General features: G+C 37.6%; 1 protein-coding gene across 3 annotated transcripts in view; it reads right to left on the reverse strand.

Moving 5' to 3' along the window:
• Positions 1-678: 678 nt before the first annotated feature.
• Positions 679-23,706, reverse strand: part of RCOR3 (REST corepressor 3) — a 23,575-nt gene continuing 547 nt past the window's right edge. Inside the window, exons 2-11 of one of the 3 annotated variants that reach the window (XM_009888345.1) lie at positions 18,358-18,435; positions 16,713-16,765; positions 14,823-14,984; positions 14,343-14,467; positions 12,704-12,782; positions 9,851-10,069; positions 8,233-8,310; positions 7,396-7,453; positions 1,761-2,002; positions 805-1,331 (exon numbers count right to left, since the gene is read on the reverse strand). In XM_009888345.1, coding sequence (XP_009886647.1) covers positions 987-1,331; positions 1,761-2,002; positions 7,396-7,453; positions 8,233-8,310; positions 9,851-10,069; positions 12,704-12,782; positions 14,343-14,467; positions 14,823-14,984; positions 16,713-16,765; positions 18,358-18,435 — 1,439 coding nt within the window. In that variant the 3' untranslated portion in view covers positions 805-986. Of the gene's footprint in view, positions 1,332-1,751; positions 2,003-7,395; positions 7,454-8,232; positions 8,311-9,850; positions 10,070-12,703; positions 12,783-14,342; positions 14,468-14,822; positions 14,985-16,712; positions 16,766-18,357; positions 18,436-23,706 lie in introns of all 3 variants that reach the window. The other 2 variants (XM_009888361.1, XM_009888353.1) reach the window with 2 other exon arrangements.

Genomic DNA, 23,706 nt, shown 5'->3' on the forward strand with positions numbered 1-23,706 from the left:
ATATTCTACTACCACCATCAGCCTCTATACTTCCCTCATGAATCCCTAGGCAAGGTATCAATGATCTAACACATACGCGAACTGCAGACAGCCACTCTCAGAGGAATGAAGTTCTACTGTACTTAAATTAGAAGAATTAGTGGAATAACAAATTAACGGTTCTTGTATATGGTTCCTCTCCTGTCATCCCCCTGGGTGGTGGGAGTTGCTGGCTCTCTCTCCACCCCAGCCCACAAGAGACAGAGCAGCAGGAAACTGGACTCCTGTTTTCAGTTAACTTCTGTGAGTATAACGTGCGTGAGATTTAGTTGGTTTGGTACAATAGCTCACTGAGTCTTCAGAACACTCTTTTAGAGGAGTATTTAATAAGACGGTTCCTTTTTAAACAAGAAAAAGCGTTCTGGGAAAAACATGAAGAGAAGAAACACCTACATTTTACAAGTGCGTGAAATGCTTCTACTGTTATCTAAACAGGGCCAAAAATTCTGAACCTAAGGCCATTTTTTTTTGCACTAAAAAGTAAAAAAAAAAATAATTATACACACACACAAAAACCCCTCAATGCTACATTTAAGTCTCCTACAATATTATCTATTCCTAGATTTGCCAGACTATTTTCCTGTAGTTAGATGCTTGACTACAAAGAACAGTAATAAAATAAATAGAGTAAAAATCAGTTAAACAAAATCTTGGTGTGTTGAACATTTATTCATTTAAGAAGTTAGCTTCCTTCAACAGTTATTCATATAGAGGAGGGCTGTATCGTAGGCATTGTTCTGCTGTACAAGTCTTTGACATAAAAATATTTTTATACAGGTGGTCATTCACGTGGTTCCGTTTCTAGTTATTAGCTTGCTCCTCTGTAAAACTGGTCTGATAGCTGTGAAGGCTTGCTCTTTTCTCCCCTTCATTATTTGGAAAAAAAAAAAAAGTACATTGATACTATTTTTCAAATGTAGGAGTTAGCATAATTCTGCTTTCTTTCTTCAGTGCAGAGTGGACTGAGATTCTGTCTGAATTCCAATAAGCGAGGGTGGCTGCTGGCCGCTAACCGTGGTTAACACCGGCCTTGGGTTTAGACGAGGAGGCATGGAATTAGCTGGGCGGATGAGCGGTGGGGGAGGCTGGTTTAGGGTCGGCCTTGGCTGAATAAATCGCGCCTGCTGTTGAAGTGGCGGAGGCTGACGATGGAGAGCAGGAGCAGCAGGAAGCGCTGGACGAAGTAACGGGGGCGGCTGATTTAAAGTTGCCATGGGAGCGGTAGGTGCTGGAGCAGATGCCTGTGCTGGAGGTGAAGGGCCTAAACACTGAGTGGCCGGAGTGCTTTGTGCCTGCACAAAGGACAAAGACAAGACTGCGTGAACAGCCATCCCAGCCAGAACGTGATGCAGTTGGGCTGCCACTGTCCACTACACAGGAAACAGCATTTAAAAAACAAAACCAAAAAACTGAGAAGTTACTGAAAAGAAATCACCAACCAAAACATTATAGACAGCACAACTAAAAATATTTATGAAGCAAGAGTCTTCTTCTAGAACAAGAACTGTATTTTAACAATAAAACAGTAACGTGATCGTCACTATGAAAGGTGCAGTCCTGCTCCCAGCTGGTTAACGACATTGGCTGAAGTTCTATGCAAGCTCATCATCATTCTTTAGAATGCGGTTTGCCACTCCACACCAGTTAACCTTACATTATATCACTAAATAAAATGCTGTTCCTCAACCCATGCTTACTTATTTCTGGTACACAAAACACACCTCATCTTCTTCATCAGTGCTCTTTCCTGATGGCACATTAGAAGTATTTTTTGTGTCCTCCCCTAAAGCAGAAGCATCACCATTAGAAGCCAGGGTTCCTTGTTCCGCTTCCCATTCCTGCAATACCTCCTCTAAGTTAAACCGACGCCTGTAGTTTACAAAGAAGTTCTTCACTTGGCCAACAGTCTTGTTGCCAATTACATCTGCAATAGCTTGAAAATCTTTACCATATTTTCGGACACCTGGAAGGCAAAGTAAATAACATAGCTGTGAAGAATCAGTCAGACACAGCTACGTGTGATGTATTTATAGAGAGAACCTATGGGACCTGCAAACCAAGGACTCGCTTATTCAGAGGACTTCTCAATTAGGAGAAGCCTCGATTTCCATTAAAACAAAATAATTTTTAATTGCACAGCTATCAACATACAAATCACGAACTTTATTAAAAGGTCATTACCCACTCTTCTTAAAGATCCTGGCTTACTCACCAAGCCTCCCAACCTAAAACCACAGAGATCTGGCCTCTGACAAATTAAGCAAATCCTTCAGTGTGCTTGCAGGAAGGGCAGAAGCCCAAGACAAGTTCAAGATGGGAAAGGGAGGGTGACCAAGCATGTGTGTATAGCTGTAAACAGGGTATAACACCAGAAATGTCAGGTGACAAACACTGACAGCTTCGATAGGTTCCCTCTGTGCCAGCTGCACACAGATGTTTCTTTACCCATCACCGGTGCAGCAGGAGTGGTAGAAGGCAGTAGCTACTGGACCGAACACAGGGCAGAACAGGGGGGCACAGTTCTGTAAGTCACGATATACTGCTCATTCCTCCACTTGTGACATGCTCTACTGAGGCTACGAAGAGCAACTGGCAAGCATTCACCTGACAAAGTCTTTTTGAAGCTTTCATTCACCACTTGAGCTGGGTAGAACCACCTGGGGTTTTGGGACAACCACCTTGGGGAACGTAAGTAAATATAAGCTACTGGTGTCTGTTTATAAGACAGCCCAGCACAAACCTCCAGGATCAAATCCTCCAGCAAGCAGCAGCATGACAGAAGATCGTTGCATCATTCATTTCATATTGACATCAGTAGTTCGCACTTGTTTACATGCACTTCACAAGAAAATCCCAACACGTACTTTTTGAAGTTCTAAAACTACATTTGCATATAACACAAAAACCCCTTGATACAACATTCCATAGTTTTTAACCTAAAATTGGAATTATAACCTAAAGTTACTGATCTTCTCTCAGTTGTATTTACATATGTGTTTAGTTCCTCCTCTCTCCTGCTTAAGAAAAAAACCAAACAACACTCTCCAGCATCCTAGAACACAACTTTTAGCTGCACAAAGTATGTTCTTAATCACAAGTGTCCAAACATTTGGAGACTAAGAAATAAAACACAGTTTTATTCCAGACTGAGTAAACAGGAGACTAATTTTTTGCTCTCAGCTATGCATGAGTGAAGCTCCTGATAACTAAACTCATTTGGAACATATTACAGTGGTTAGAGGACAGGCACTCTGTCTCATTACCTGAAAAGAAATTTATGCCTGACTTAATGCCTCACTTCAGGAAGTGAAGCAAAGGATTCAGAAAGCAAGAGTTGTTTCAAATCTGAAAGCTATGTTCCTTTTCAACTTAATTGTGAAGAATGCGACCTTCAGCTTGTACTGCTCTTTTCTACTTTCTTCGTTAATAGGCACTTCTGATGTGGTGATGTACACTCACTGCAATTTAAGAGAAAAGTTCAACTCCAGTATAGTAACAATTTCTGTAGCCGAAGCTGATGTTTCAACTGTCAAAAGCCCTGCTACATTATTGAAGATCTTTTCTGGGGCATACAAAAGAATCCAACCATCCTGACTGCAATAACTGTGGAAAGAAAACAAAGGGACCTATCAGAGCCACGTGGGAGGGCTTGTATCTAGGCAAAGCAAAGACAGGGATTTGGCTCTGCACTTTATCAGTTATACAAGGTATCAGCTGTACTCCTTAAAAACTGTGTGCGCCCACAGAGAACTCCCTCCAGTGTTCTAGTAATTCTTTGATTGCCCTCCCATTACCACCCTTACTAATTTATATTGATCATTACATGTCCACTGTGACACACCTAACATCCTGTACAATTAATCAAGTGAACAAAGTTCCAGCAGAACAAAGCACATTTTTGTTTGAAGCCTAATTCAGACTTTTAGTGATTTCAGCCTTTTCTGTTGCTATGCTGTCTATACTTCTTCCTTCCCCTTAATCTGCAAAATGACTAAGCCTGTTGGCTAACTTCAACTAAAGTCAAAAATAAGGTCTGAAAGCCTACTTCCAAGCAAACAGCTTGAAAAGGGTGTATCTTGCCTTCACTGAGAGCCCAATTATAAGAAATATCTAAAGAAAATAACATTTCCTCAGTTTAGCTACACACAGCTCTACTCCTTTTGGATTCTTTTCAGAATGTTATTTAGTACTACTTCAGCATCACCACAACGATGCAGTAAAAGCCTTTTAAGCTGCACCAGGAACAGACGTTCAATACTTTCATAAAAGTTTTATGCATAAGGTGCTGGCATATCTGTAAGAGTTGACACCAACCCATCATCCCTTTCAAATTGGTGCACATTACTTACACCTCCTTATACAAATTCTGTGCTAAACATCACCCAGATTATTTCTGAAGTGTTTAATCTGTTATTCAATAAGAATGACTATTAGGTTGCTGAAAGTGAAGCTCAAAAAAGATGACTGTATAACCTCACTTCATATGTATGACTGTCTTTCTCACAGCTCATTTGAAAGTAGCCCTCATCATGGGAATCCTTCAAGCTCCTCAAAACTTCACCAAGTTGCAAAGCTGCACTTGAACACGTGCATGCTCACTATTACAATGTTTCATCTTGAATGTCTAACTCAGAGAAACTCCTAAATCCAAATTTGACGCCGTCTCCACTGCTTAATGTTGTGCAGCACAGTGAGCACTGAGAGACACACAAAACATTAGCCTGGGTCCAAAGCAATATAGCACAGGACCATGATGAGGCAGAAGTAGTTAACGGCAACCTCTGGGTTATGAGAGCTGCAGTTTCACTGTGATGGGATTACAGTGCTCCTGGCAACTACCTTACGTGGAGTTAGATCCTGGTTGTCCCAACTGTTTTCCACTGCAATGCTATGAGGGTCGTGCACTGATTTTCAATTCCAATTTTGTGGTTTTGAACAAGTCTTAAAACATTTTTGCAATTGCAATTTTCATATGGCTGAGATCTTCGTTTGAAAACATGATCGTGCTCGTACATTTCTATACATAAATAAAATTTGTAACTTAAGAACACCTCAAGTGACGAACTGGCCCATTACATTCAATAACTATTCAGACACAGTTGAATGGTAAACTGATAAATTATACTGCAAAAAATCGGCTCAGAAATCTTAAGTCTGAGTACACAACCCCATTGCAGGCAGCCACACAGCTTGCAAGATTACACACTGGGCTCTATTTTAAAGTGGGTTTTTTTCATTACCTCCTCTTTAGTTACTGCCAATTTCTTGAGATTATCCCACAGACAAGAGTTTTTTCATGTTTCAAAATTATATTACTGCAGATTATTTTCGTGATTTCCATGGTTGGATTTAATGTCTGAATTCAAGCGAACAAATCAACAGAAGTGCCACCTACCTGCTTAATGCTTATGATTTCTGTAAATTATTAAAAGCACATGCCAAAATGTATCAATACATTAGATGAAATAAATCTATTTCAAGTGTACAAACTAAACGTCCCCATGCTCAAGTCAACTTCCAAGTTCAAGCCTAACACGCATTATGGTAGCTTTTAGTACAGTAACCATGGCTACTTTCCTCTGAAAACAGAGTCAGGGCAAAAGACAGCATGGCTCCTTCATACGTAAGTCTACTAGCTCAAGCAATTATTTTGAACTAAGAGATGAGTGTCCTTAGCCTGAGGGACAGGAGGTTAATACCTACAGCACTGATTCCAGGAGGGAGACTCTACTACTGGGCAGTAAGTAAGTGACAGATAATAATACTTTGTTCCTGGCATCCAGGTTCTCTCTCACCTCCATTTTATACTGTGGCAAAGGAAGGGTGGGGGAAAAAAAAAGGGGGGGGGGGAAAAAAAAAAGGGGGGGGGGGGAAACAATACATGCAAGAAGCACATGTAAACTCAAAGAAAACAGGTTTCTTCAGAAGGCCTGATTTCTCACCCCATCCTTAAGTATTGAGGCTGACTACCTTTATAAAACACAGAACATTCCCTAGAGAAGAGACAAGAAGACCAGAACTCCTCTCCAGGGAGTCATCACCAACCCTCATTCTCTTTTGCCCATGCTCCAGTTCTATATTTACCTTGTCGGCCACATAGTGCCATAGCTTAACAAAAGCTAAATGCGTTCTTTTGATTTCCAAACTGACACTTAATGAGAGCTCCAATAACTAAACTATGAAAATGCAAGATGGTTTGAATCCTTTCATGCTAAGGCAGGTACAATGAATCTGGATTTTCCCCACTTCACCACACGTTCTACTTCCTAGACCATCATATTAAAAGACAGGCATCTCTTTCAGTTGCATTTGGGAACAAAATAAAACAAGTAAGCTTGTTAGCAAAACTGAGAGGATGAACTTAAGACAGAAAACAGTCTGGAGATGCAAATCCCAGCCTCAGGCATGTAAGAGGCATGACTTCAGACACACCATGCTCTTCAGTATTTCCATTCACAATTTAAAATTAAACCTAACTTCAGTCATCTGGCTGATAACTACCAGGTATGGCACACCTGACAACTTTACACTTTTATCCTGATCCAACTGAAGATTTTTATACTAAAATTCAGTCTTTTATTTTAAAGGTGAAGAATCCAGAGAAATAAAGCAGATGTGTATAACTGAGCTGATTATATTATCTTAAAAAACGATGACCCATAGAAGTCAGTCAATATACAGTGTCTTCAAGAGAGTGTTAGGCTCTGCAGATATTTCCCTTGTATGTTCCCTGATTAGGCAGTGCATATTAAAGCACCGACAAAAGTCAGTTTTCCTTCATATAAATGAAACAACTTCAAATTAACTGTATCAACAGCCTGCTAGATAGTGTTGTTTTTTCTCCAATAAAACTGTTAGTCAAGTATCCATATCCAGATTCAGACTCTTAAAAGGCCTGCACTGGGTAGATATCTGCTCTTTTATTCCCTCATGAACAGAGAAAAGTAACTGTAAAGCAGTTTTACTTCTGCTTTTTCCGACTTTAAGAATATGAAGAGATGTCTTAACAAGTTTTTGATTCAAATTTTATTACTTCAACTATTACTTCAGTCTTCCACTTTAGAGAAATTCATGTAAGGTGATTTAGAAGATGATTGAAGGGACTTTTTGGTACTACTATAGTTGTTAAACCCAGCTTAACTTTTCTATTCAAGGTTTAATATGGGTAAGTGAAAGACTAGTGTCATGTTGCTTGAATGAATGCCCTAAATATTCTCACTATTTTGCTGCTTTCCCAGTGACTTTCTTGTGAGACCAGATAAAGTTTAGCTTTTCATTAGAGGGAAACATAAACATAATCCTGAGTACCTCTTCAAATCCTTTGCATCAGATTTCAAGTTGCTACTATTAACATACCTTGTACTGCAAGAAGCTGCTCTTCTGTGGTCCAACGGGCATTGATTTTCTGATTAGACTATTAAAATTAGAAAATGGCACAAAGATCATTAAAATGTTTCAACAGCTGAAAAATATCTGAGCATCAGAATGCGTTTTACTTACACTACATTTTGTAACATAGGTGAAAATATGTTTATAAGCCATAAATTTATAGTTTAAGATTGCTTTCATGAAGAGGAAGTAGCATTTAAGGATTTGAGCTTAGAACTACATCAATCGTTTTTCCTCTGTTTTACTGCAGTTCTTAATATCAGCTATATCAGAACTTATGCACAAGCTAATGATCTTTATGCAGACAGAATTTGAATTTATAGTTACATTTATCTAAACTATTAGGACTTGGTGTCTGGAGTGTTTGGCATTCATGTTATGTTTCATATCCAAGCCTTTAAAACAAGGAAAAAAAATTCAGTAGTAATAAATTGTTCACTTCAGATACCCAAATGTACATATAGTCCTATTTTCACACAGAACATAGTATTTACTGCTAGCAATCTACATTATCTACTTTTAATCAGAAAAAAGACCACATATCAGGACTCAATTTCAGCTCTCTATTGTCATGAACAGACATGACATTTCACTTTTTTCTGCTTCTTTATTCAGCCAGTTGCCATAAAAAAGCCTACCACTAATTTCTTGTAAGAAATCCAGACTCACCCCTGCATGTAATTCAATGGATCCTGTTTAAGCTGCTGCTGAAATGCAAACACTATGCTGCAGCAAAGCACATTTCTGTAGCTTCCCACTAATGTAAGCGCAAGGCGACAAGTTCTAATATTTATTCTGATTTACCTCAGGAGGTTTGAATTCTTCAATCCCGCCTTCCATTTTCTGTTTAAGTGCACTGTTTACTTGCTTAGCATTTTGAACCTTGGTCAAAAACAACAAAGTTAATCAGCTCCACAAAGAAAGTTGGTCACTTTACACATATATCTTCACTAGGATTGCCACAAGTGTACCTCCTAAGTTAGAAAGAGAAATATTATGGTTTAAGGCTTCACTATTTTTAACTGTTGGGTTTTTTTTACAAAAATTAAAAAATACAGCACAGTTTACTATGGAGAGAAAAATATTTAAGCCAATCTTTCAAAAGAACAGTTTGTCTGCAGGAATATTAAAAGTAGGATATAACAAGCAAGTTTTGATAATGATGCATATATTCTTGAAGAATGCAGAATATTCTAGACACAAAACTTGGTTCTTAGAGATCTAAGTGAGATGTACTGCATACATTAACTTCTTCTCTTCCGAAAAGCACTTAAAAAAAATATTTATGAGACGTTTCCAGTTAGTTCCCTCTGACAGACTGCTTTTTATTGACCTAAGATCATCATGATTTCCTTTAAGGGCAATTCTTGAAATGACTTAAAATATTTAAATAAAATAATTTAGTCTATAAAAAGCAGAGAGCTTCCAAATCATACAAACACATATCTATTAACCATTTAAACCTGACAGCGATGTACATAAGGTGACATAGGTAAGAAAATAGTTTTGCATACTATGGTGCACAGCTATTACAAGTGTTCTTAAGTATGGACACAAAAGCAGACAACTCAGTGGGAGATTCCAAAGGCTGCATCTCAGATCACTGCAAGAAAAAAAGAGAAACACAACCTCAAGGCTATAACTCACCTACACTTAGGCTAAAGAGTGAAACCCACCTATGCTACTTAGCCCCAGTATCTCCCAGGTACAAGGGAGCAAAAACCCCATGAAACTTTATTCACTCCATCATTTTGCAACATGGCAGCCCTTAGTGGTCTATAAGGAGGCAGAAATTCCAGGAGATAAGCCTTGACTCTGTAGCCCCATCGCTCCTAGAAAGCAAGCATGCACGTACTGCTGTACCCTTAGAAGCTGAATAGATCCTGTGTTTCAACTTTAGGTGCCAAAAGTTAACTTCTTCATGCAAAGGACGCAGACAATTGTCCTCTTAAAGGTGAAGACTACAACTCTTTTCTAAATTTAATAAGAAGTAGAAAGCTCATCAATTCAAACAGAGAAATAACTGGGCCCGTGATTTCCCCCCAACCTGTACTTTCATGGTATGTGAGGAAGGATATCCAGAAAAACAGCTACAATTTTAAGCACAACAACATGACTTCAGTTTCATTCCATCCCCAAATCTGTAACATTGTTTTCATGCCATACTTCTATCCCCCGCCTTTTTTTTTTTTCCCAAAGGAAGTCATCTTGTTTCATGTTATCCACAAGAGCAGATGAACATAAAAAACAAAAGCGAAGAAGAGCTAGTCGCTAGTGTCCAGCATTTCTGGTGAGAACTGTGGAACAAAATTAGGAAGACTCACATTAAAGAAGCTTCAGAATCTTCATAGATAATCTTCAAAATCATTACAATCAGAACAATCTGAGATGAAAACAAAACAAGACCAATAACCCATGGTACCTGTCGTTTTAACGAGATTAGTTCCATATCCAGTTGTCTAAGAATTGTGTTGGCTGCATTGGGACTACAGGAAACAGCTATCACATCTTCCTGGGTCAGGTACATGCCTTTTGGTGGACGACATTTGGAACGCTGAGAATGGTGGCGATGCTGCAAGCTCTGATATTCTCTTCTACCCAGACCTATTTTGCTGGTCTGAACAGGCTGCTCATTATTGCCCTTTAATTTACAAGAAACAAATCATTAAAGAATAACAGTATCTTGTATACAACTTCATTAAAGAATAAAGTATCACATAACATTGTAATATCACATTTATGACAAAGAAAACGTAAGCTAACATCCTCCTCTGCATGTAGCATCCAAGCTAAGTCTTGCAGATGAGCTGATGGAACATACCAGTCATTTGCTGGATAAGCCTGCATTAGTCTTAGAAAGGTAAGTTTTCAAATTTTTTTTTTTTTAAAAAACGTAGCTGAAAATACAATAAGTAGTACAGAAATCACAGTCTGAATACTGTGAAAAAGGGCAAAAATCAAGAACGTCTTATGTATGCAGAAGGTAAAGAATATATATATTATACATTTAAAGTAAGTGAATTTACATATTTATTTCTGGTCAGGTATGAAGAGTTCAGGGGAGAAGAATGAGCTAAAGTCAACCAGGACAGGCAAGAATGCAAGATGACACTTCTCCCTGCTGCAAGCACTCTATGGAAAGAGAGAGTGCTGCTTGCTTTGGGAGGGGATTGGAAATCTGGAAGAGATAGGATGGATGTACTTTTGCAGTCATTATAAAAATCCATGTAATTTAGCAAACTTAGGCCTTTGTTGTTTGCTTTTTCGAAGTGGAAAGGGATAGCAAAGAGGAGATGAAGTCTTTGCTGTTTTGACATGTTTGGGCACCTAAACATTTCAGCTTTGTCTTCAAGGGGCATTGTTTGCTGCACAACAGCTAGTCTGTATGCACGTGACTCCCATAGAGCAACTGGGTAGGTTCCCTACAGACCAGGAGCAGAGAAGCAAAAATTACTTCCCCTGCAAGGATTTTCCAATTCGAAGTAATGCTTAGTACCAGAACAGAGGTGGGATTCAGGCTTTTTGCTACTTCAAGCAGCGCCCTACTGCTCCTCCCTGCTGGCATCCAAGCAGGTTAAGAGGAGGTGGTCATCTGATCACAGTGGAGAGAAAACAAATTGCAGCAGCCATTATTACTATGTTCTGTAGCGTTAGTACAGATCAGCAAACAGCATTTTGCTCTACTATGCTTGACTTTCTGCCACATCCTCTTCCCAGCTAATGTAACATCTTAATCCAATCCACAGACTTCATAGAGACCATTTTAAAAGCACTTAAGATATTTGCTCTTCCTTGGAAAGTCCTCTAAAAATTCTAAGGTTAAGTTTACTTCTGGCCCATTTATTTTTTTTTGGTTCTGCATTGCTCTTTCAGTATGAAATTGCAGTTCCTACCTGTTCAATCTGGATTTAAAATGAAAATATTCTCTCAAGCTTTTGTCTTGCCAAGCTAGAGTGTTTGGCTTGTTTTAGTTTTGCCTGATAACAGAAAGCTTCCATTGCTCTGTGCCTTCAAGTAGCCTACTCAGTTTATATTTTGCTTAGGAAGTGAAAGTACGCATATCCTACCAGAAATATTAGATGACAAAATTATCTTAGGTAGATCCAAACAGCTCATCAGAAAATGCAAATCTATTTGTCCTGTTCCTAGAAAACTATGAACACACTACTTTCACTCTGGACTGCATGTAGTGATTTAAACAATAACCAAGGAAAGGAAATTGAATAAAATAGCTCTTATTTAGAAGTGGCTTAGGCAGCAACTCAAATCAACAGATTGCAAGAACACTGTTACCACAGCAGAATAAAGTAAAAAGGTTCTTTATTAGACCTTGTGCCATTTCAAGTTCTACAAAACATATCCTGGCATGTTAAAAAAAAAAATCTCAAGCTTTTTTACAGGAAGGGGTAATTGTCCTTTTTTTTTCCCCCCTGAGACAGTTAGGTAAAGCGATACATTGAAGGTGATTGCAAAGCTGAGAATGGAATCTAAATCTATCAGTCTCTTACTCGATTTTTGGTAGAACTGTAAAGTTTTATTAATAATCCTAGATACCACTTCATGGGAATGTTGAGATTTTGCACTACCTCTCCTCTCATTCTCAAGAAGCATGAACTGTCTCATCTTAAGAAAATCAAAAATGCATTAAATTGATCAAGGAAACAATCAAATGTTTACAAACTTAACTGTGTTTTTCTAGTCTTGTTCATAAACAACTTAATGTTTACCAAAAGAACCCCCAAAAAACCCCAAACCCAAACATACTCCAAACACAGCACTTATCTGTAAAGCTAACAGTAAGTGCTCATTAGAGGAGACAAAAATGTTTTTTGCTACACTTATTAGTAGAAAGTGTCTCAATAGAGCCACATATTAGTTGACGTGCATAACCTCACTGTGGCTTTGAAAGAACAAAAACGTTATTCTTGGAAAAATGTCATTTAATTTTAAAATGCAAAGAAAACATTTAGATTCCAATAATTCACAACCAGTAAAACTGTAAACATACTAACAAGACAGAGGCAGGGGGAGTGTTGTTTTACCAGGTAACGATAGCATACGTCTCTTATAAAACTGAAGATGGCAAACCACAGAATGGCAAAAATATTCAATAAAATTTTGTTTCAATCAGAAGTTCTCAAGATCTCGATCACCTAAAATACCTGTGATTTCAGCAGGCTGCAAGCTAAACCTCTTTACTACAAGTCATACTCTTCACAGTAACACATTCACAGAAAACAAACAAACTGACATTCACCGTTAAGCTATCTGTTACCTCCTTTTTGGCTTCTTTTTTTGGATCATAATCACTATCATTTCCATCTATTGGATGAGCTTCTTCTACGTCATCATCACTGAGGACAGATTATAAGAAGTTGGTTATTTTATCTATTTTTTAACCCCAAATAAGAATCTGTGCCAAGGTAAGACAGAATTATCTACTCTAAAATATCTAAATATATGGCATCTCAAAAGTTATTCGTAGTTTTCAAAAGAAATGTGTTACATTTAGTTACGTGTAGTTTTCAAATGTGTTACAAACATTTCCTTTATTAAATTCTAGTAATTATTACGATAAACAAGCAATCCTAAACTGTAGTTTCAAAATCACTTCAAGCAGTGCTGTACCGCTGCCAAAAAATTTGGTATCGCCTTTCTTCAATTCAACCACTTGTGCCAGCATGAACACTAACATGGTCAACCATACCAAGGCTAGAAATAACCTTTCATTTGTCACATTAGTTTTAATAGATCAGTTTTCAAACCATTGCACAAGGTGGATGAATAAACCCTTGTTGAAGTCTGCAGGGAGCAACAGGGGACAATATAAGATGGGAAGACACAGGACTGCTTTTCACCAAAGTGCTCAAGATCTAGCAATTTGGGGGGTTGGGGAGCGATATGAAATCTGCTGAATTAAATCAAAAAGAACAGGTTGAAAAGATAACAGTTAGTTTAGTCGAGTCCAATCCAGTCATTCACACAATAAAATTTCTGAATAAATTAATGTAAAAACACCATAAAAATTTCTACTTGTTACAACCCCCTCCTCAAAATGCTGTATTAGAAGCAAACTGATTTTCTTCTGTAATGTTTCAGTTACAGGGACACTAAGTAAGCATAAGAATTTTAGATTCCAGGAGTTCTTCTCAATAACATATAATTAAATAGACCCTTTTGCTCTAGCTAGGCAGTTTTCCGTAGGTGTAAAATCATACTTTCCAATATAAATACGATTATGTTACTTATACATCCAACATACTAAATCACTTTTTCAAAAGTGTAAGTTAATACTCAAATATACTAAGTGCAATGTAATTTCATAGTAACTAGGGGAAATGTCATTCCCTTCTATCCAAGACAATTTAAAACTATTTTGAGCTCAAATTCTCTTTGACTGATAGTAGTTCTAAGTCTCCTAAAAAAAGATTTTATATAAAATTTTGTTATAAAACAGTGCTTGGGCATTCTAATTCCTACAGCTCTTTACAGTGGATGATCTTTCAGTTTTAGTTCCGTTCTAGTTAAAAAAAAAAAAACACAACAACAAACAACCACCAGAAAACCCCCACACCCACAAAAACACTCTCCTCCCCACACAACAATATAGGGTTAGACTTCTCAAATAAAGCATTATTTCTAAACCACATTCCCAGACTTCATTTTTTTTTAAAACTTGTTTTTACAGTTATTTATTAAAGCACTCCAGTGTGTTATCACAACTCACACCGACTGGAGTGACATAGTCCTTAAAAGCACAGGTACCAAATCCCTTGCTAAAAGCAGAGACATCACCACAGATGCTCAAACCTAGAAACATGGTTCACGCTGAAACAATGGCTGGAAATTACTCTGATATCTCTACCTGGAAAGACTTCAGTCTCTGGTTAGCTACTGAAGAATATAAAACTTACCTGTCACCTTGATTATTTCTACTAGCTAGTTTTCGAGCCTGCCGATCCATCAAACTTGTCCTAGAGCGAGTTTTTTTCCAAGAATAGTAATATTTTACAAGGCTTGCAATAGTCTTGTCTGGAAGCTAGAAGAATTCATTAACATATTAATACTTTCTAAAATTAAAACTCCACCCAAGATTATAATTCTGCTCTATTTACAACCATCTTTACCCAAATATTTTAAATGCATGGATGAGATGGAAGGAGTGATGTATTTTATACACATTTTTTAAGAAGGGGGAGGGGAGCAAGAAGCTTTTTTATTAGAGCGAAAAAGCTATAGGTCCAAGAGACACGATGAAATTAACTTAAATCTCATATTCAAGGTTGTTCCCGAAGCTTTTACACAGAAATCAACATGTAATTTTAGCCCAACAGAAGCCTTTGTTCTCAGTGCATCTGAACTGTTTAATGCTTCTGATTAAAATATTACTTTACCATTTGCTGGATCCTGTGAAAGCTCTTTCCATGGAAGCTAAATGCTTGTTCAAATAGGACTTTATCTTCAACTGTCCATTCATCAGGGAAAGGAGTGAAGTTAGGGAGATCCGCAAGGGACTTCTCAATATTATGTTTATGCCAGAACAACATGCCGAGAGCCTTTGAAAAGAAATAGTCCCTTTTTGGATTTAGTCAACTTTCTAAAATGTTGAGACAATTTCAAGAAACAAAGGCAATTTATTTAAAATAAAATTTGACTATCAGAACCCCTTCTCAAAATGTATTTACAATTTTATTGGCTATGCACTATAGGTTACAAAATTCTCTTTGGAGATGATATGTAGAGTGGGCACATCTGTACTCTATTAAAGGTATGAAAGCGAGGCAATTTAAGGTTGGCATGGTAGCAGTAATTCTGAAGTAGCAGAAACTAGGCTGATAGACTCAAATCGACCTGCTTTCTCCCTTTACAAGCATGTATCACATACATAGTTCCTTACAGGTCTTCAGGCCTTTATTACCCGACCTCTCAAAATAGAAAAGAAAAATACTTTTCAGCAGCCAGAGGATCATCCAAAATGCAAGTTTGAAAGTTCAGAGTGAGAGTGGTCTTTCTACAACTCTCCAATCCACAAATAACGGCACAGCCGCTTCCACGTCACGTGCACCTAATAAGGAATGGAAATCTAAATATACTTTCTTACATAATTTCATTTCTTGATATTCTTGAAGAATTTTATGCTGATTAGACTTTCTGCCAGAGAATCAATGACAGATTTGACACCAAGTCTGGCATGGGAACTGGGAAATGTAATCCACCCAGTTTCAACCATACAGTGCAGACGTGATCACCAGTTGTTCATCAGCTCTCCAAACCCCTGATTTCGCATCTTCTAAGAACCTGGACATAGCAAACCTCTTTTCCTGTTAAAATGGCAAGTGACAGGTACCTCTTGCAAAGACAGTTTCTATTCCACTGTGCACAGTCTACAAATATTTTGTACCAGAAATTGTTTTCAAAATCAGTCTTTTCTGAAGACTACTTTTGAGATTCCTCAGTTCCCTCTCTCCCCTAACAAAAGCCAAGCCAGAAACAAACATCACCAAACCGCAAGTATTCTGAACATCGTAAGGTTGGCAGCCTCTTTCTCACAAAGTCGTTGACTAGCAAGCCTTTGCTATTATGAGCTTCCATCCTCCAAAATTTGATCATACAACTTTTTTCCACTTGTACACTGAATTTTTTTTTTATAATAGGTAATCTCGCTTTTACATAAATTGGTTAATTTATGAAGAAAATTGCAACAGAACTAAGTGCAGACCAGCAAAGTTTTATGATGTACTTTTTACAGGATAGTCACTAAAGGTTATTTTAAAAAAGTTAACTTGTTTGTTACTCTCAAACCTAGAATGCGATTCTGTTTTCCTGCCTCTGAAAAAACACTCAAAGTTGGTTTGCCTCTTTTTTTTTTTTTTTTTAAAAATGCAAGAAACCTTTCCAGTGCTGTCCCTATTGCAATTCATGGTTCAAAATTGTACCATATCTAAATTCTAATATTAAACATTAAATCTGTGAGCTGTTTTCCTAAGAAATTCTTTTGCTAAATATACACACACAATTGCATGACATGCCCAGTGTATCAAGAAACATACCAAACCTTTCAAAAGTGCACATTACAAGCTGAGCATGTCATGAAAACAAAGAGCTCAATCTTTTGCAGAGAATCCAGACCACAACTGTATGCAGATCCATTTAACTGCAGTGTTTGCTGCCGTGCCTGAAGAGAAACAGCGTTAATTAATGGTAACCAAGGGGAAAAAAAAGAGTTGTGTTATACTTTTATATAAAAGACCCTTAAATGAGCACTCTCATTTCATAGCACTTACCTGTTCCACATTGTATCCATGTTTTTCCTTTGCTATTGCTATATATTCATCCACTGTAACAAAGCAATATCAGAATTATTTTTTAGCACTTTTAGTTCTGCTATAAGGTGACATAGAATTAGCCATCTAACATGGGAAAAGAGTCCTCCCATGCCTTAATACATTGCATAGGCCCAAGTCCCCCAAAACGTTAAATATATTCATAGCTTTATTAATAACAAATAAGCCCACTGTCTTTAATCCAACATTTCATTTTATAAACGTCTTACAGAAGCTAATTCTCAGTGAAAAAGATGCTTTCCTTCACATTTTTACTACAACAAAGCCACAGAGGCTCATCACTTATTTATTTAAATCAGAGACTAGCTGTTCAGTCAAAGGCTAAGTCTTCTTGGAACCCGCTCCTAAGAACACAGACACACTGGGGGGGTTGTCCAGACACCTGGGTTAGTTTTAAATTGAACTACTTCTACTGTTCGTATTCCCAAACATGTTAAAAATTAATGCAAAGAGATCCTAGATCAATGATAATGCATATTCTTGACATTATTATAGTTTTCACTGACCAACATTAATTTTACCCATGGCATGAAGTCAGTTTTCAATAGACAATATGAAAATTCAGTAATTAGGTTATCAAATTCACCAACAACGTATTTTTTTTAAATCATATTTGGCCATACTAGAGCTAGCTTTGAGTTGAACACTTTCCATCGTTTTGCAATTAAGTCTTGCTAGTTTTGATCTCCAGTGGGTACTCTTTTTATTTTTAAAGAAATTCTTCCCATTCACCTACTATAGTTGACAATTAAGTGGCAACTAAATGTAGTTGAAAGGAAGCATGATTTGGGAAAAGGAAATAATTATATCTGCATTATTCAAATGGACCTGATATGTCCTTGCCATGAACTGCTGCAGCAAAAAGTTAATCATACTTTAAAGGAATGAAGAAAGCATTTAATAATCATAGTTGTAGAGGAATTATTTCTAACTGTTCTGCAGTGGTAGAAGGTATGTTCCCTCAAATGTAGAGAGACACAAACCTCTAACTACTGGTAATAGGTAGAAATGGTCCTGAGGACCAGGTTCTCATGACTGCAACCTCAAAGTTTACTCCCCTATATTACATATGGGAAACTCTAGCATAGAAGGCAGGTTTAAACTGGATTAAACAGATAACTGATAACATTTAGGCAGATGACTCCTGTATTTCAGGTCACTTTTGAAGGGAAAACATGCTCAGTTTTTCCCGATGAGACAGCAATAATAATGTCCTCTTGAACTGGGCCTCAACATGTCTTTTCTGAGTTTATCCACTGCAACTCCTGCTCCTACAAATTTAGAGCAGCAAGTTCCTCATGTTTAGATGCTTTATTCTTTTATTAAAACCTGAAGGTTTCACAGACACTGATGACAATATACACAGGCAGTGTGATTTTAAACAAAGACTTAACTATAAAATAAGAGAAGGTGATCTTTCCTTTCCCCGGAGTTCTATAAATATAAAAAAATAAAAGAGAAGCTTTGTTTTTAATTGACTAAGTTGCAGTTTCACTGTGTGTAAAATAGAGAGTGAACAGGCACACCAGAAACAATTATTTAGTTATACTTAAGCATCCAAATTCCTAAGCAGGGAAGGACTTACACTTGGCATCTGGAATATTATGATATGGAGACCATACAAGCATCCCTCCATTATCTTTATCAGTATATTTTGTGGCACCTGTAAGAAAACAAGTAAGTCTCAGTATCTATAAATATGATCTAGAGAACAACTATTCACAGGACAGTAAGTAAAAGTCAACCATATTAATAAGTCCAGCCCAGCTACTAACGGTAAAAAACCCCACATTAATTCCACATTATTTCCTTAAGACATCAAATGGCCGAACACTATTCTTATGAGGTGCAGTCATAACTGGATATTAGACAGGATCCTGGTTACCACAACCGGAGCATTAAAGCACATTGCTAAAGTTGGCATGGATGTAAAATTTAGAGGTACTTGTGTTGGAACAGTCCTCCAGAACTTGCGATTGTCTACTAGTACTCTAACATTTATCACTATGATAGGAGTATCAGGATCTACTCTGTAAAGTTAGGCTTCCTTAAAACAAAAAAAGCATGAGATAGGGAGTAGAATACAGTCACCATCTCATATCCTTTCAATAAGGAACTATACTATGCCAGAAACAATTCTATTCATCTGTCTCTCTTGTTTTGATGTTCATAGCCATGTAATTTTCATACTCATAGCCAACCAAATTGTGTAGCTGTAGAAAGTAGTTAGGTGTAAATGTAATTTTGTTTGTTTGTTTGTTTTGGGGGGAGTGGGGATGGGTGTTAGGTTTTAGGGTGGGGTTTTTTTGCTTGTTTGTGCTTCACCTCCACCTCAATGGAGCAAGGGAATCAGTCCAAGTTACCTAACCTATCAGGAGGACACAGCAATTTTTGCAATACTGATGCAACTTTGTACAAAGCACTAAATCATGGAGTCTTTGATTTTTAAAAACAAGCTGTAAAAGAAAATGCTTTTCCAGTATTGTGGAATTTCCTTAACTAATATAATAGTTACTTTTCATGAATATTTTACAAATGTATGCTAGTACATACAGCCTCTTATAATCTGTTTACAACAGTTTAACTTGCTAAGACATTGCTCAACAATTGGAACATCTACACTTGTGTCAGTATGAATTCCTTGAAGAATCACCCTCAGAGGAACTTTCCTTGCATCCTTCTTGGAGAAGGACAGATTTTTTTTATTCAGTGAAACAAATAACTTTCCATACTATTTTAAGCTCCACACTTTATATTTAGGTTCTACATCTTGTTGAAGGAAACAAAACACATCAGTGCTTTGGAAAAGAGAACAACTTAGTGCCTTCTAACTATGTACTACATTTTGTTGTTCTTCCCTCTTTAGTTTGGCAGTGTACTGCATTTGCTATCATCTTTGCAATCTTTATATCCATTATGAGTGCAAACTTGAAAACCAGTTAATTAGAAAAACTAAAAGAACTTGTGAGAACTTGTGCATCTTACAAAATGAGATGTGTAAGACAGATAATCTAAATGCACCATGAACTCTGTAAAAAGTTAAAAACATACACACATTCACAAAGCAGTAGTTTCACGACATAAGCAGTACTAAACTCTGAAAGGGTTTTGGTATATAAGAACAAATTCCTTAATATAACATTCTACTTTAGAACAATAAAAGCATGCCATTTTTATTCATTAGGAACACAGTATTTCATGAAGAGTAATGCAAACATGTTACAGGCACACCACTTCTCTTGTTCACTCATTTTTTATCACAAGTAAATGACAGCCACCCTGTGCTCCACTCTAAGAGTGAGAAGACAGGACCACTAGAGAATGCATCAGAATTTCAGGTTATGAGCAAGACACGTGTAAACTTAACATGAGTATACCCTCAGTTTTTCCTTCCTAAAAAATACCAGACTAACACCTGCAGACAAGTGGGTATGACAGACATTCTCATGTACTGAATATTCAAGTATGAAACTAAGTTTTTTCACTTTCAGAGTCCTATCATTTGTGTCTGCAGAAGGTCATGTACATGGCAACACTCCTGTACCGAGGTGCCACCCTCACGTGACCAACAAGCAGCTCCCACCAGAACACCCCTTTTCAAAGCAGTGCTGCTTCTCCAACAGGAATCAGACAACTGTTTCCTTTCAGATGACATCTTCACACTGCCAAAAGGAAAGCAAAGGTGACAAAGGAAGGATGGGATGCATACAGGTAAGGCTGTGCTCAAAGGAAGGCATCCTGTCCTCAACATAGGATATTTATGGCAGGAGGGTTGGAACTCTATGATCTTCAAGGTCCTTTCCAACCTAAACCATTCTATGACCCTAGCTACAGTACGGGGATCCCTCCATCTCTATATGCCTTTACGAGAACTCCTTCTTGTCCTTTGTGCCCCAAGTATTCAAGTGAGCAGTACTCCCTACCCCCCAAAGGCTGTGCTGTATCTCAAGGGCAACATGATCTTTAGCTGCAAAATCCATTCTTACTCTGGACAGTAGCTGGAAATACCAGGCAACAAGTTAACCAAAGCAGTGTTAGAAGAGCAGAGTTGTAAGCCAGCGAGAAAGAGAAAGACCATGAGCTAAATCTCAAATATAACAAGTCTACCCCTGCCCAAACCCCACATTCAAGCCACTTAGGAAGAGGTTTCTGTACTTCAGCTGCTGCACTACTCTGCCAATAACACTTAGAAAACAGGGCTGTCTGAAGATGACCCACAGGCACTCTCCACTGTCTCCAGAAGAGAGAAACTGTAGCAGCAAACTGACACTTTCTAAATTTCAGCTTAGCCTTAGAAGTTAGGTACATGCAGATGATGCTGTTCTGTACACGATTCTAAATACTGAGAATAAAATTAAAGTCTGGAAGCATACAAGACTTAGCAAGGGCATCGCAGCAATTTAAAAGTATATTATTTTCTCCAGCATACAAAGTACCATCATCTGCTTAAGACTAAGCTTTGAGAGTAGGAACAGAATCACAGAAACTATCAGTAGGAAAAACTGAATTTCTAAAACAAAGGATGGGAAATATTAAAAATAAGTAAATAAAGAAATTTAAAAAAATGAGGGAATGTGAGGACAGATGGCATGGAATAAATGGAAATATATACTTACATACTTCACCCCACGGTTTAATAATTGCAATTTAAGAAAGTCTGTTTTCATACAGAAAGACTAGAGGAAGAAAAGTTGTAAGGAAGTACACAGAAATGGAATCTGTAAGTGACCTCAAAAGGTATAAAGAATTTTTCTTGATGGCCCCCCACCCCTGAGAATAGGGTAAACGGGAAATAAGTATTTCAGCATTAAATAAGCAAAGTTCATACTAAAGCCTTTGAGAAGCCCAAATCTGAGTAGAAAAAGACATCTCTAGCAGTCATCACATATGTGCACAACACAACGGTATGGTGCATGTCCAGTGATGGCATTCTCCACTATGCTTTCCACAAGAATGCAGACAGCCCACAACATAAGGATACCAGCTTTGTAACATCCTGTTATGTCTGTAGGTGGGTCAGAAAGTACAAGCAGAAACTGTTTCACCTCAAGAATATAAAGTACTGTAGGAAAACCAGCAGGAGGAGACAAAAACCTGAAGTGCAGGAGATGGTTTATTAACTCCATAAACTAGGTAAGGAGATCTGGGGTTTTTATTTTATTAAAACCATTTTTTTTCCAACAAGAAAGTTTATCTAATTGCAGCAGGATCTAGTAACACTTAAAAATGCTATTTCCCTTACAGCTTTATCTAAAGGCTTGCCTGTAAAAAGGGGATGGTGGGGGAAGGGGTAAGAAAGAGTATGTTTAAATCAACTTTTAATTGTTGCTTCCAACCACAATCCACTTCTTCGAAGAGACACTAACAGTTGACACACTTTCTCTTTAAGCAATTTCTTATTTTATAGATGAAATCAGGTTAAAAAAAAAGTTTACTACTGTCACAACTTTAATCATGAACGTTTTGTTCCTCAATGTATTGAGGTAGAGCATTGCTTACCACTATTTTTAAAAATAGGCTAAGTGAGGCCAAAGGATTGGTATTTATTCTACGCATTTTAGTATTCTTTCTGTGTGTGTACCAGAGGGCTGACTTTGTATCTTAGACTTCTATCTAGTTTAATCCATCATTGATTCCCTTCTCCCACCTATTTATTTTAAGGGGATTAAAAAAAACAGCAAAGTACTGTAAAAAAACACACATTCTAATATACCTGGAAAACCCTCAAAAAAGGGCATTAAAACAATTCCAAGAAGGAACAGCATTAAAGTTAGTGAATTAGAGATAGTGCCTAGGTCCATATATGCAAACCTAGAAGTACGATGGAGTGCCCGTTACATCATTTGATTAAAAAAAAAAATTAAAAAAAAATAAAATCAACCATCTAAGTGTAGCGGAACTAAGAGCACAACTTTTTGTCCAGCATTACTTCCATCTCTAAGAAATGATGCCTCAAGAGTCAGACTCTTTACACTATATGGATCTTATAAAATTAAAAAAAAAAAAAAAAGGAATAAGACTTGGGTGTTCCAATAAAAGTTACTATCTTCTTGACATAATAATCAAAATAGACACACTGAGAAGAACAATACTATACATTATGCCTTTTACACAAGACTTAAAGGAATTTCCATCATTAAGGAAATTGATAAAGTAAAGGAGTATATATTAATCCCAGTTACTGGGGAAATGAGCATCAGTTGAATTCCACCACCCAGGAACACTCAAGAGCTGGAAAAAGCCTGGTTATAAGAAAGCATAAAATTAGTTCTGTGGTTACAAATGCAATGATATTATTGCATATATAGTTTACCAAATTGAAACCACAGAACCTCAGTTGTCCTCCAAGGGGTGAAGAGTTCTTTTAATTAAAAAAAACAAACACTATATTGTTTTTCTAATTTAAGTGGCCTGCAGAAAAAATAAGCCCAGGCTGCAGGTTAGAAATGATCACTTTTATTTATGTTTATTTTTTTTACGTAGGCAATGTAAAAATAAAGGGTGTAGACGGTTAGTCTTATTAACAAAGAGACCTAGACTACGCGCTCCTTTCTGGGGGAAAGGCATTCCCTTATGCCAAGATCATGCATCCATTTAATCCCACCCTCCCCCTTTCTTTCCCCCGGCCTTTTCTTTGGCCTGTGGGGACTTGCGCCCATCAAGAGGGGCTCGCTCCAGCTTTAGGAGGCACTATGCGAGCAGCTCTGGCCCAATCCTCTTCCGGTAGGAAATCATCTGACACCAATGGAGCCTGTTTGGAGAACAGGAAAGTAGATAGGCTTCATCTGACCACTACAGCAAAACTGATAAACGCTCCCACGGTCTCACTGCTCAGGGTAGTTAACGCAAGACAGCAGTCTAGCAATTAACTTGCTAAAACCGAGTACCAGGCTATGCGAGCGTACCCAGTATTCCTCGGGGCGGGGCTGGGGGG

This window comes from Charadrius vociferus, unplaced genomic scaffold, assembly GCF_000708025.1.
Source record: "Charadrius vociferus isolate BGI_N301 unplaced genomic scaffold, ASM70802v2 scaffold340, whole genome shotgun sequence".
In the NCBI taxonomy this organism is placed as follows: Eukaryota; Metazoa; Chordata; class Aves; order Charadriiformes; family Charadriidae; genus Charadrius; species Charadrius vociferus.